The sequence below is a fragment of the Somniosus microcephalus genome, chromosome 12, assembly GCF_052327205.1.
Source record: "Somniosus microcephalus isolate GS21.2 chromosome 12, FLI_Smic_1.0, whole genome shotgun sequence".
Classification (NCBI taxonomy): Eukaryota; Metazoa; Chordata; class Chondrichthyes; order Squaliformes; family Somniosidae; genus Somniosus; species Somniosus microcephalus.
Genome location: NC_140998.1, coordinates 115,747,202 through 115,760,831, shown reverse-complemented (window position 1 = coordinate 115,760,831; position 13,630 = coordinate 115,747,202). Strand labels below are relative to the sequence as shown.

The 13,630-nt window shown below is 43.7% G+C and overlaps 1 protein-coding gene across 4 annotated transcripts in view; it reads left to right on the top strand.

Moving 5' to 3' along the window:
• The window catches only part of dph6 (diphthamine biosynthesis 6), a 307,645-nt gene that overhangs the window by 86,472 nt on the left and 207,543 nt on the right, over positions 1-13,630 (top strand). For all 4 annotated transcript variants that reach the window (XR_015080288.1, XM_086003446.1, XM_086003444.1 and 1 more), the window contains exon 5: positions 244-362. Coding sequence is in view for 3 of the 4 variants with exons in the window: in XM_086003446.1 (XP_085859572.1) it covers positions 244-362 (119 nt within the window). In the remaining variant the exon portion in view is untranslated. The remainder of the gene's footprint in view (positions 1-243; positions 363-13,630) is intronic.

Below are 13,630 nucleotides of genomic sequence, written 5' to 3'. Positions count from 1 at the left end.
CCAATCCATTTTAATATTGAAATGAATGTGACAGTCCCTGAGTGTTTCTTTGTTAACTCGTTTTTTTAAACCATAAACTCATGACTTTTTAATGCCAATTTGATGATTTTAGTTTATGGATACTGTACACCACCTGAACCATTTCTGGATTGTGGAAGTGATCAGGGTTAAAAGATTGACCTGAAATTGTATCAGTACTTTTGAAATATATCCAGTTTGAACACCTTTTTTTTCCCTTCACAGGTGCAGGCGACTTAATCTCCAGCCTTTGGCTTACCTCTGGCGTCGAAACCAGGAAGATTTGCTGAGAGAAATGATATTGTCTAATGTTCAAGCCATGATAATCAAAGTCGCAGCTTTTGGTAGGTATCCAGGCCGCATGGGAGCAGTCTATTAACACAACATAATCCCAGCCCTTTGTATAACCACAACCTGCAAATGAGCAGCTGTCAAATATCAGAGAAAAAGTTCAAATCATCAATCACTTTTTTATAAAACTGTAAAGAGATCTGCCAGAGGCGAACACATTTGAGCACAAAACAATTTGGAGAGATAAGGAAAAGGCAGGATGTTGGAAAATGACTGCCAGAGGTAGGTAATTACTTTTAAATGCCTTTAATCAAACCTGTCAATATCACATGTTATTAGACAGTTTAAGAAGCAGAAGGAGAAGAATTTTATTAGTCTGCATTCCTTTAAAAATAGTAAACAGAAAGTAGCTTGAAATCGATATGTCTGCTGCACAGATTAATGAGCCTTTAAAGAAAAATATGATCATGTATTTAATAAACCACATTACGTTCCTTTTACGTTAGTACGTAGTTGGTATTTATTGAGAACACTGCCTTTTTGCACATTGTAGTGAATAGGCTGTTTCATTTTGTAGTTCGCTGTAGGTCAGTATTTTTTTAAGTTTGTTTCAGGATGAAGATTGATGCTGTGTAAAAGGCATTGTCCACAAAACCCATTTTCTGATAAAAGCCATAGTGCATTCCTAGTCTCTGAATTCTATGCACTGCTTCCTTTCCCCAAAATCTATCTTAAAATATTTTACCAAGTTATTTCCAGCAACTCTACAATTGCAGTAAGAATATATTACGTGCAATGTAGGGAATTGTACGGAGCACATACTGAGTTGAATTGAATTCTTTAGGTTTTACTGTGTTAGAATATACACTACTTTTGTGAATAGTCTGTTGTCTCACTGAAAAAAGAAACTGTGAGACTCCTATATTTGCTTCTGTCACAATATTCAGAATATTACTGCTATTTCACCTCAAAGTGCTAACCACATTGATGAAAAAAGCATTGTGTAACTGTAGTTATCACTTGGTGATCTGTATTGTATGATACAGCCTAGTCTATACATTTAAAAAGACAGTCCTGTAATAAAACATTGCACCACTGTGCTCTGATTCTTCACTTGTGCCTGAGCTATCATAGAAACAGGAGTAGGCCATTCAGCCCCTCGAGCCTGTTTTGCTTCATGACTGACTGGTGATGGCTCATGAAAGAGGTTTCCTCACTCACTTTCACTACTTTATTTCTGTGAGTCTTGTTGCTCTAGGTCCCTGGTAGTTATATTTCACAGGAATCAGATGTAACTTAGCTGTTTATATACAAGCAGGGAGCTCCTCTTCCTGAGTGCCAAATCTATCCTATCATTAAAGAGATTCCATACTAAGCTTAAAAAGTTTCCAGGAGGTCCAGGAGTGCAACGTCCAAGAGGTGGTCTCGCAGCTCTTCAGTATGAGAGTCAAAATCAAAATCAAATCAAATCAACTTTTATTGTCATTGTTAGTGCACAAGTGCAGTACAACGAAATGTAGGCTTGCGGCTCCCGAGAGTGTACATTTAGATTAAGACACTTAAACATTCAACATACATTTGGCTTGTAATACATTAACATAAACATACCTTCAGTATGAGAGTCAGATTGCAGACATGACTCCTAAATTGGACTACTACAGATGCAGATCTGAAAATACTTCATTTCAGCACAAACGTGTTCATGTAACAACAATCCTGACTTTCTTCCATTATACTGATCTCTAATCTGAAGCAAGCACATTTGCATTGTGCTGGTGAATGCAAACTTATTTTTTCCAAAAAATCTCTAAATCAGAAAGAAGAAGAAAACTACTAGTTAATGAAACTCCATCTAGTAGTTGATTTATAAATCCTTTAATGCTTGTCTATTTCCTCAGTGATGTACAAATAAATATTCTTCATCCTATTTTCGTATTCTTTTTGTGTTGGCGTCATTTGCATCATTCGCCCATTTGTGACGCAGAGTGGGCAGCGACCTCCTCTCAGGTCTCGTCTTTGTATCCATTGTCCATGTGAATGATGATATCAGTTAACGTTCCTTCCCTTGCATCTGCTTGGCGCCTCTCCAAATAGTGGAAAGCGAGGTCTGACCAAAGGGAATTTTGAATGTCAGTCTGAATCCTGCCCCTCGACGGCATACCACTTCATCACACTAATCTGTTGTGCCACCAGTTCATCTATCTCCTGAAGGTTGCTTTGGTAGTGCACAGAGTTGCATTGTGAAGAGTTGCATTGCTGCCCATTCCAAAACCGAACTTCTCACATCAACTTAGAATCACAGGGAAGTGAGATTAAAAAAAAAGTTACAATCTGAAGTTCACTTTATGGCCATAAATGAGATTCAAACAGTTGACTACACAAGCCATGCATCAACTGCTCTGATTCCTAAATTATTTATCTGCTTTGTAACTCATTCATATATATTACTGGGGTCCGAATTATAGTTTGCACTGTAAATGCTCTGAACATGACTACACTGGCACTGGAACTGTTTTTTCTTTGCAATCCCCTTAATTTTTTCTGGTGCAAAGTTTAATTTTGAAGTAACAGTTTCCAAAGCAGAAATGTCATCAATATATATATATAGAGAGAGCAGGCAGAAATGACATTGATAGTGACCTGAATCATCCCTTTGGCTAGACAAGCCTGTTGTCTATGACTAGCTCATATTGTAAAATACCAGACTGAATCGGTCACAGACAAAGACTGCTTTGTTGAATAGTCACTTTGAGCTCAAATAGTTCTAGATAGTAATTAAATAGAAAATTGCCTACTGGTTTTTGGCTTTAGGCAAAGAGTTAGATATTATCTGATTTGGTTTCTCACCTGTCTGGAGCTGCGGTAATTATGCAAAAGCAAACTTGGACCCTGTGTGCTCTGCTACCATTATGCAATGGCAGAATAATTTACGCTTCTTAAAGCAGGTTTACGACCTGAAGGTTTAATGTGTCAGATTGTGGAGGAGTTAAACTAAAAGATATTTGCTTATAGCTGGAAAATGTATATGTCAATACTAAATTATTGTGAGTCAATTTCAGATAAGAGACGAAAAGATTTGAGGGTCAACTTGCTGTATATTATTACTTCTTCAAGTGTTAAAAGGATGAATTCATGGATATAACTTGTGTGTGACATTTTGACAGTTGATCTGGAGAAACATTACCAAACCATCAGCAAAGAGAGTTGTTTACGTAACTGCTCTACATCAAGGGCTCTTGAATTAAAGGAATATCCAATGCTAAGGCCTGCTGTGGCCCTGGCCTTTTGTAATCATTTGAAAACTACATCCTGTAACTAATTAACAATTGAATTAAAAATCTTTAAAACGAAACCCACCACAAGATTGCTGACCTTTGGATCACCGCTGCTATCTTTGTCACGTTTCTGAGGCCAGATGGAGAAACACAATGTTTCATCGTTTAGCTTCAGTTCAAGATGTTAATTGTACAATTGACCACAAGAAAGAAATACTGATTTAGTTTAAGTTACACTTCTTTCACTTTGATTGGATCTTGAGTTAAATTATTTTATTAGCAGTACCCTCCTAGAGAGGGCACTTGTGGTACTGATTTCCCAGTGCCACCCCTACTGGTCCAATTGAAATAAGGCCAACATCTCTCACTCATGAAGCTAAAAGGTCATTTTGTTTTAAAATAAGGGGTGTATATTCAGACAGATATTCAAATTTAAGACTTCTGGGCCTTTTCATGGACTGTATGCATATTTCACATAGCGAATAATTATGTACACTTAAAATATCATTTAGAACTGATGGAATAATAGTTAAGAAGACTTTTACATAGTTTTTCAAACTAGCAATTTGCACAATGCATCCACAGTTACATAATAATTGAACAAAAAGGCAAAAACTGGGAATCCCATTGCCAATACAGTGGTACTTCTTATTCAATCTAGTTTTATTTATGACCGGAGCAAGAAAAGTCAACCTGTACAACTGAAATCAAGATAAATTGAATGGAAAAGTGCTGTTTCTTTCTTTAGTGGTAACAAATTTGGCAACAAAATAAGTTTTTAAAAATCTTTTGGAATCATCATGAAGTTAAATATTGGCAGCTATGAAACTAGAAATATTTGGCACTGAAATGGCCCCATTAATATTATGTGATACGGTGATTTTGAAAGATGGTAGTCCTTAAAGAGAGAAAAGGCACCTAATGACAGTTTTATCAGGAGTGCGCTTCTTGTTTGTAATCTCCATTAAAACTAATAAAATTAAATTGAAATCACCCCGTAGGTGTTATCTAAATTGAATACTCAATGAAGGAAGAACAGACTATCTTTACTGTGCTTGTGCTGAATAACTGCACTTGTGATGTTTTTAATTTGTCAAATAAACAGGCTGTTCCTATTATCTATTTTGTAATCTTTATCTGGATCCCCAGCAATTGAATAGAAGCAAAATAATAGTTAGTGTGTGTGTTTTCCAACCGGTATTGATGCGTACGTATTATACAGTTACCTTTTGTCTGTCTGGCAAATAAGTATTCTGGGAACAGTCTTAACATTTCAATCATACATCTGTTTAAATTGCAGTGTTAAAAAAGACTGGATTTTTATTCAATTTGAAATATTTTTGTAAATAACCATTTCATTCATTACTAGCTGATTTCTTGTGGCAATGCTCATGAATCTTTTTCTCTCTCTGCTTGTCACTGTCTCTCTGCTCATCGCCCATTCTAATTCATTCTATCTCGCTCTTTCTCTGTGTGGTTTTCACTTGCTTTCCCTCATCACCTCTCTCTCTCGCTCTCTTTGTTCATGTCCAGTGTTTTTTACTCTTTCTCCTTTCAGTAGGACGTGAGAAAGAAAAATATAAAAGGATGTGGGAAGGGGAATAGTGAAATTAGATTAGGCGCCTTGTGCAAAGGACTGCACAGACTTGATGGGCTGAATGGTCTGTTTCTGTGCTGTAACTTTCCAATAATCATCCTTTTCAAGTAACTGTCTAATTCCCTTTACAAAGTGGACTCTGTTTAAACAACTTTTTGCAACTTTCACATTTTAACCATCTTCTCTGTTTTAAAAAAAGTTTCTAACTGTCCTTTCAATTTTTTTGTGTGATTTTTCTTAAATTTGTTTCCTTCATTACCATCCTATTGATCATTCGGAAGAATCTACTACTATTTACTTCATCACCTTATCATAACCTTTCGTTGTCAAGTCACTCCTTAACCTCGTCCGTTGAAAAAGCCCTAATTTCTCAAGTCTTCATAACTTCAACCCTTCATCCCAGGTAACATCCTTGTGAATATACATTGCACACTTTCCATTGCTTTTATATCTTCATTGTAGCAGGGTATTACTTATCATTTTCTTTTACATTGAACTGCATCTGCTGCCCTTCCTGTCAGCCTTCCTATGTTTTCTTGCAGCTATTCATCATCCTCATCATAATTTGCCATGACCCTCAATTGTGATCGTCAAACTTTGAATAATAATCCCTCAGTTCCTAAGTCCAAATCATATATGTTTACAGTAAATAGGAGCAGCCCCATCACAGCCCTGTGGAACAACACTCACCACATATTTTCAATCTGAGAAACTTCCTTTTACCCATACTCTTGAGTATAAAGTGGTGTTCTCCACTTTATATGTGTGCCTACTTTTTCACTGAAGTTCGCAAACAATGGAAAACACTTTGAGGATTTAAACTGCAGCCGAAAAGTTGGAGGCATTCTGGCATTTTGTGTAGGCTGAGATAGCTAAGTATAAGTATTTCATTCCTGGTTGCACAAAGGATGAGTAAGTTCACAGTTAATACAGTGTAATGGTGATCTGTGACTCTCAAGGGATTTGACCGTATCTTTTTCTGCACAACTTTCCTAAAATATGACATGTGGGTAACTTCTTAAATTGCAACTATATATCTCAGGAAATGGATTTGAGAAATCCTTGTATTAAAATATAAACCATATAATCAGTTGATCTACTAAAAGTTATTTTCAGATTAGCATGGCAGATTTGAGATGAAATATCACACTGAAATTACAGCACGTTCATTGTGTGGTTTTATTAATTGGAATTTTTATCATTACTGTTCCTTGATTTAAGAAAAGTCAAAAGTCCTGTTCTGTTATCGTTTAACTTGTACCATGTTGTAACTTGTTTTATTTACAATATTTCAAAGAGAGCTTCTTTCCTGTCTTTGAAGAGCTATTACAGATATCATGTTCCAACTTGTCTGTTGCATCTCAATTGTGCCTATGACTGTTGAGACATACCAATAGGTTTGCTGACACCAGAATTAAGTACAGAAACATTTTTAAATGTACTTGTGTGGTGTTGCAAAATATGATGGACTATGTACAAATCAAATTTAATTTTTTTAACTTAATTTTTCAACTCTCTGATTAATATTTGAGGAATGTGCAATGATACAAAATATATTTAATTAAACTTTTTATGTTACACTTACCAAAAATAGATCACTTATCCAGAAGGGAAAACTCACTTGTTCCTGAAAAACAGTTTGTAAGCAACACCATGTGATTTCCCTCCTTTGAATTCTATATAAATTATCCCCTGTTTAAAAAATGCTGCTCATTTCTTTGGCACCCAGAAATGTACAGGTTGACCAACTGTTGTACAATATTTCAATACCAATGTTATACTTAATTGAACTAAATATAAAAAGCTAATTGAAACTCTTGAAGACTGTAATTTATTATGTACACTATTTTCTTTTAAAAATTAAGTTGGTTTTGTTGTGGATCCTGTATAGGAAAATGATCTTTAAAGTCATTGATAAAAGTCCATAATTGCATAGATGTTAATGTCAAGGTCAGTCATTTAATTATCGCACAAGAATTCTTTAATTAAATTTTAATTGCATAATTTTGCTAAATTTAGTGACATCGATGTCCAGTTCCAAAACCCTAATTATTTCGACTGTGTGATTTTGCATATCATTAGGCAAACATTTCAAGGTTGTGGGCTGCTCATAGATTTTTTTTGCTTGGCGGGAGTGGGGTTGAAATGCAGAAGAGAGTCACTATTTAAAAGAAACACTAAAATAAGCTAATTTAATAACACCTCTTTCCCATAAAAGCATCCAAACCTTACTGATTTGATATTTAACTTTTTACTGGCAGCCTTAATTGTGAAGGCAGAATACAGACGTTCTTTGCAGTAAATTACAACTGAACCAAGAATTTCTGAGCCACTCTGACTCCTCTCCTTTATGGATGGCTTTTTTTAATCAACTGCAAAATTAATTTCCTGAAATCATTTGGCACCGATAGTCAAAATTGTATGCTGAGTTGGTGCTGCCAGAAAGTCTGTCTTGGATCAGGTAATGTAGTGGTTTCTTCATCATTATAATATATCTGTTTACCAGAGTTTTAGACATGACGGCGGGGATAGGGACACTTGTGCTGCCCTGAGCTTGTATTCTCAATGTGGGAGGGAGTGTTGTAGGTGATTTTGTTTACGTGTAAGAAGAAGGTTTTCTATTATCTTTCAGCTCATCTGCTACTGAAACCCTCAACCATACTTTGTGACCTCGAGACTTCACTATTCCAATACTCTACTGGCCGGCATCCCATCTTCCACTAAACGTGAACTAATCTAAAACTCTGCTGCCTGTACCCTAACTCGCACCAAATCCTGTTCACCCATCACCCGTGTTCGCTGACTTACATTGGCTCCTGGACTGTCGACGTTGGATTTTAAAATGATTATCCTTGGCCTAGAAATTCAGTCGCGCCACTTCTGGGGCGCTAAAGTCGGGCGGGCGCTAAAGTTAGCGCCCGCCGGAAAGTGTAGGCCACTTCGCCGAAATTCAGTAGATTTGGCCAAGGAGTTTGGGCGAGCGCTGAAACTGGCGTTGCACTCCTATCTTTAGGCGCTAAGCCGGCGGTGCGGACTGATAACGCCGAGGCCGGGCGCAGCGCAGGTGCGGTCATGTTTTGATTGACAGCAGACACCCTGACGCCGGCCAGCTCTTAAAGGGGGAAGGGTCGACTTTGTCTGCTGCCACGCCCTGGATAGTGGAGCCCTGCAGCTAGGCCTGAACACTGCTGGTGGACCCAAATAGCGCCTGAAGCCATGCAGAAGGCCCGTGAACGAGTGCAGCGCTTCTCCCAGCATGCTTTGAGGATGCTGCTTAAGGCTTTTGAAAAGAGAAGAGAGATCTTGTGCCCGGACAGTGGCAAGAAGGCTCCCAGGAGGCAGTACAGGAGAGCCTGGAGGGAAATTGCCCACAGGGTGTCATCCACCAGCGATGTCCCCAGGAGTGCGGACCAATGCCGCAAGAAGTACAACGACCTCACTCGGATGGTCAGGGTGAGTACCCTTTCCAGTGTCCTCCTCATCCTTGCATGTGCACCTCACATTATGGGCAAAGGGACCTCAAAGGCCTAATGGCCATCCCTCCTCCCGCAGCTATGGCACTGGCATGATCATCAATAGCACTTTCTGCACTTTACACACTGGCCAAACTATTCGACCATGGGAGGCAGTGCACACAACAACAGGGCACCACACTGGCCATGCTATTCGACCATGGGAGGCAGTGCACACAACAACAGGGCACCACACTGGCCATGCTAATCGACCATGGGAGGCAGTGCAGACAACAACAGGGCAACACACTGTACTTAGAGGCCGTCCTTTCTCTTGCAGGCCAAGCTGGCCAAGAATATGAAGAGCCGGAATGTCACCGGGGGAGGCCGTGGCCAGTTCCAGGAGCTCAGTGACCTGGAGGAGCGCGTGGCTCGACTCATGCGTGGCCGGGTGGTTGGCCCCGTTGCTATTGGAGATGCCGACCCTGTGCTGGGCCCCAATGGTAAGGACATGACCGTTTGGACCTCTCTCGTTCCCCTTGCGCTTCAGATCTACATCCTTTGCCACTGTCCGACCAATGCGCATAATGCCACCACTCATGCCTCCCTCGCTGACGCCCTGTCCTCACTCTAAAGCTACTCTTGTGCCTTCCTGCTTTCAGCTGGTGAGGAGGAGGTCAATGAAGCTGAGAGTGCCAGTCCCTCGGAAGAGGAGGACGACGAGGACCAAGAGGAAGGCAGCACATCAGGGGAACCCTCATCCGCACCAGGGGATGGCAATGGAGGGGACACGTCTTGCCTGGAGGAGAGCCAGGGGGAAGTGTTGCAGGGGGGTGCAGCTCCTGGGCCCAGTGGCGTCCAGGCAGGCGGGAAGGGTCGGGCAGCACGGCTGCCTTCTCCCCAGAGGGGGGAAGTGTTGCAGGGAAGGGCAGTTGCTGGGCCCAGTGGCGTCCAGGCACGCGGGAAGGGTCGGGCAGCTCGGCGGCCTTCTCCCCAGATGGAGAGTCCGCCCTCCAGTCCAGAGACGGTCCTCGTCCAGGAGGTGCGCCTCCTTGATGAAATGTCCGCGGCCTCCGAGCGGCGCCACAACGAGTTCATGGGGGTTGTGGGACAGTTGCCTCAGGCCATTGAGTCCCTGGCTCATAGTGTGGCCGCTTTCGGGGACTCACAGGCCAGGGGTGTCGAGCAACTCGCGGCAGCACAGGCCAGGGGTGTCGACCAACTCGCGGCAGCACAGGACGCGAGTCGCGAGTTCATGAGTGGTGCCGTGCAGACACTGGCTGATCTGATGCGGGCACAGAACAGGGCAGTTCGGGCACTCACTTCTGCCACGCTCGCTGTGTCACGGAAGCATCGACAGGGCACCCGCCGCCCTGCTGCAGCACAGCGGTCTGGCCTCCACCAGATTGCTGCGCTTGCTGCAGTGCCAGCCCGGCCGAGTGCCAATGTCTCTGGCGACCAGCGAGCGCCTGGCATCAGCCAGCTTGCCCCCATTGCTGCAGCCGCCACTGCCACTCCCCCAGCCAAGGTGCGACGAGCTGCTGCAGAGACTGATGCTGCCCAGCCACAGCTGCAGCAGTCAGCAGCCGGACCCTCCAGGGCCGGACCTCGTCTAGGCCGACCCCCAAGGGCATCTGCCGTTACGTATTGCGGCCCTCAGGAGCCTTTCCCCGGCCTTCCAACACCCACAGGGCCCAGGTTGAGGCGGAGCAACAGGTCGGGCAGGGGCCGGAGAAGCCTGCACAAGGACTCGCCCTCTCGGCACACCAAGTAGAGGGTGTCGGCAACTGTTTTTTTTATATGGGGGTGTTTGTGTTCTGGAGGGGGGGGGCTTATTTTGGAAAGGCCGAAGATGAAGGCCAATTGGATTGACAAGTTTTGTTATTCCTCCCCAGGTTGTGGGAGTGAGATATGTTTTTCACTGTTTTTTGGGGGTCTTGTCTGTTTTTCTGTTTCATGTGGGAAGGGCCCTGAGTTTGTTAAATAAAGCTTTTTATTTATTCAGCTTGTCCAGGTGTCATGTTTCAAGTGGTTGTTGCGTTAACCGGCTGAGGGCTTGCGGAGCGGCTGCATTCAGGTGCGTTCATTGCCACAAGCCATTCCCTGACAGGGGGCCTAGAAGTGTCGTTCAATAAGCCGCCGGCGGACGGCCCTTGGACCTTGTGGCTCCCTTCTGGGCTGGTACTCCTCCTCCTCCTCATGGTCCTCCTGCTTGTCCTCCTGAGGTGGTGGCCCAACGTGAGGTGGCAGTGCCTGAGTCCTGCGGATAGCCAGGTTGTGCAGCATGCAGCAAACGACGACGAACTGGGAGACTCTATCCGGCGAATACTGTAGAGATCCGCCGGATCGATCCAGGCAGCGGAACCGTTGCTTCAGGACACCAATCGTTTGCTCTATGATGTTCCTTGTGGCTTGATGGCTTTCGTTGTATGCCTCCTCCGCAGGGGTCCTGGGCGCGCGGAGCGGGGTCATGAGCCATGTGCACAAAGGGTAGCCCTTGTCCCCAATAAGCCATCCCCTTGGTGGAGGCTGTGCCTCGAACATGCCAGCCACAGTAGTCTGGCGCAGGATAAATGCATCGTGGCTGCTTCCTGGAAAGCGGGCATTGACAGCTAGGATGCGCTGCCTGTGGTCACACACCAGCTGTACATTGAGGGAATGGTAGCCCTTCCGGTTGCGGTAATCCTCGGCATTGTCGATAGGTGCCCGCATAGCCACATGCGTGCAGTCAATGGCGCCCTGCACCATGGGGAAGTCGGCGATCCTGGCAAATCCGACTGCACGCTGCTCCTGCCTCTCTAGGGTCATGGGGAAGGAGATGAATTGGTGTCTCCTTGCGAAAAGGGCATCGGTGACCTGCCGGATGCAGCGATGCACGGCGAACTGGGAGATGTTCGCTATGTCCCCAGCAGCGGCTTGGAAGGAGCCGCTTGCATAAAAGTTCAGAGCCACCGTGACCTTCACTTCCACCGACAGAGACGTCCTGCACATCAGCTGTGGACGCAGATCTCTGTGAAGCAGCTGGCAGATCTCTGCAACCACCTCCCTTCTGAAGCGCAGCCTCTTAACACAATGCGCGGCAGTCATGGTGAGATAGGACACCTGCTGCCGGTATTCCCTGAGTGGGTAAGGCCTACGTTGCCGACGCCTGATGGCCCCTCTGCGTCTAGGCATGGCTGCCCCTCTCACACAGCGTCTGCGAGCCCTTCGCACATAATGCTGGAACTGAGGGTTGGAACCCCATGCAGCCCCCATAATAAACTTGCAAACAGTGAAATCACAAAGAGTCAAATTTCCAAGCTCTGGCCAGAAGCCAAAAATACCTCTCCTATGTTGTCCCAAATCAGTAAGGTCTGTTCCTTGGTCTCTGTCCAGAAATCCAAAGCACTAAAGTCATTGCAGCAAAATGGCTGGCCTTTATAGTTCAGTGTAAGTGCCCTTTAATTAGCACTCCCCGAGGCCCACAGGGCCTCTGCTGCGTTCCACTTCACAGTTCTTAACAGCGCCACGCCCACATTGGGCGGGCGCCACTGAATTTCCGGTTTGGGGCGCACAAACAGCGTTGCACGACGAAATGACGTCATAAGCTGCGCGCGCAGCTGAGCGGGCGCAAACACTTTGCACCGGTGCTAAATGTCAACTGAAGTTGGGCGTTGGCGCAGACCGGCCTGCGCCCGGGCGCTAAGTGCCTAGCGCTGGAAATCTACCCCTCTTATGGCGTTAACGGCTGGCGAACGCAACTGAATTTCTAGGCCCTTGTTTTCAAATCTCTCCATGGCCTCACCCCTCATCTCTAACGTCCTCCAGCCCTACAACCCTCCAAGATCTCTGCACTCCTCCAATTCTGGCCTCTTGCGCATCCCTGATTTTAGCCGCTGGTGGCTGTGCCTTCAGCTGCCAAGGCCCTAAGCTCTGGAATTCCCTCCCATAACCTCTCCGCCTCACTACCTCCCTCTCCTCCTTTAAGACACTCCTGAAAACCTACCTCTTTGACCAAGCTTTTGTTCATCTGTCCGAATACCTCCTTATGTGGCTCGGTGTCATATTTTGTTTGATAACACTCCTGTGAATCACCTTGGGATGTTTTACTATGTTAAAGGTGCTATATAAATGTGAGTTGTTGTTATCCTTCTGCAAGTGATACACAGAAATCACTTATTCTTACCTTTGGGGAGGATTCACTAGTGGGTTCTCCAGATTGGGATGGTAAGTGCTTATGCTAGAGAAACATATAAATTGCTGCTTCTTTATTTTTCATTGTGAATGGCACTTTCTCCTGAGCACAGGGTGATAGACGCTCATGCTAGTCATTCACGTATCCTTACAATAGTCGACAAATGAGCAGCTGGTATTATTTTTATTCTTGTCTGTTTCCTTTGTAATTGAATATGAGGACTACATGGAAGTGACATGCAATTAACCAATCCTTGCATGCTACCTACATGTCCCACCTATGCGGTAGATCAGTAGAATGGGGCCAAAATGCAACATTAGTTGAATTCCACTGTATTTAATGGGTCACAAAACGTGACCCTCAGAGTGCCACCTACAATACCAATAGGATGTTGCAGCCACTCACCATTTTTAATATATAATAGATGCCGGGTGTTCTTAATTAATCCTTAGGTAAGTATTAATGTTATGGCTCCTAGAAACCTATCCACTACTGATGTTAGGCTGATTGTTGCATAGTTAACTGGTTTATTCCTTTCTACTTTTTTGATTAGAAGTGTTACATGCCAGCCCTCTCGTCCTCAGGCATAACTTTCACATCCAGTATTGTTTGAAAGATTGTGATCCGAGCTGTTGTCATTTTCTCTCTGCCTTCCATGAGCATTCTAAGATACGTGCCATCGGGGCTCAGTGCTTTTTCCACTTTGACATCCATCAATTTTTTTTAGTACTACTTCCTTATCTCTAGTTATCCTTTGGAATTGCTGCACCTCTTCCTCTTGTACTCTCATTCCTTCTATCATACTCTTACATAGAAATACATA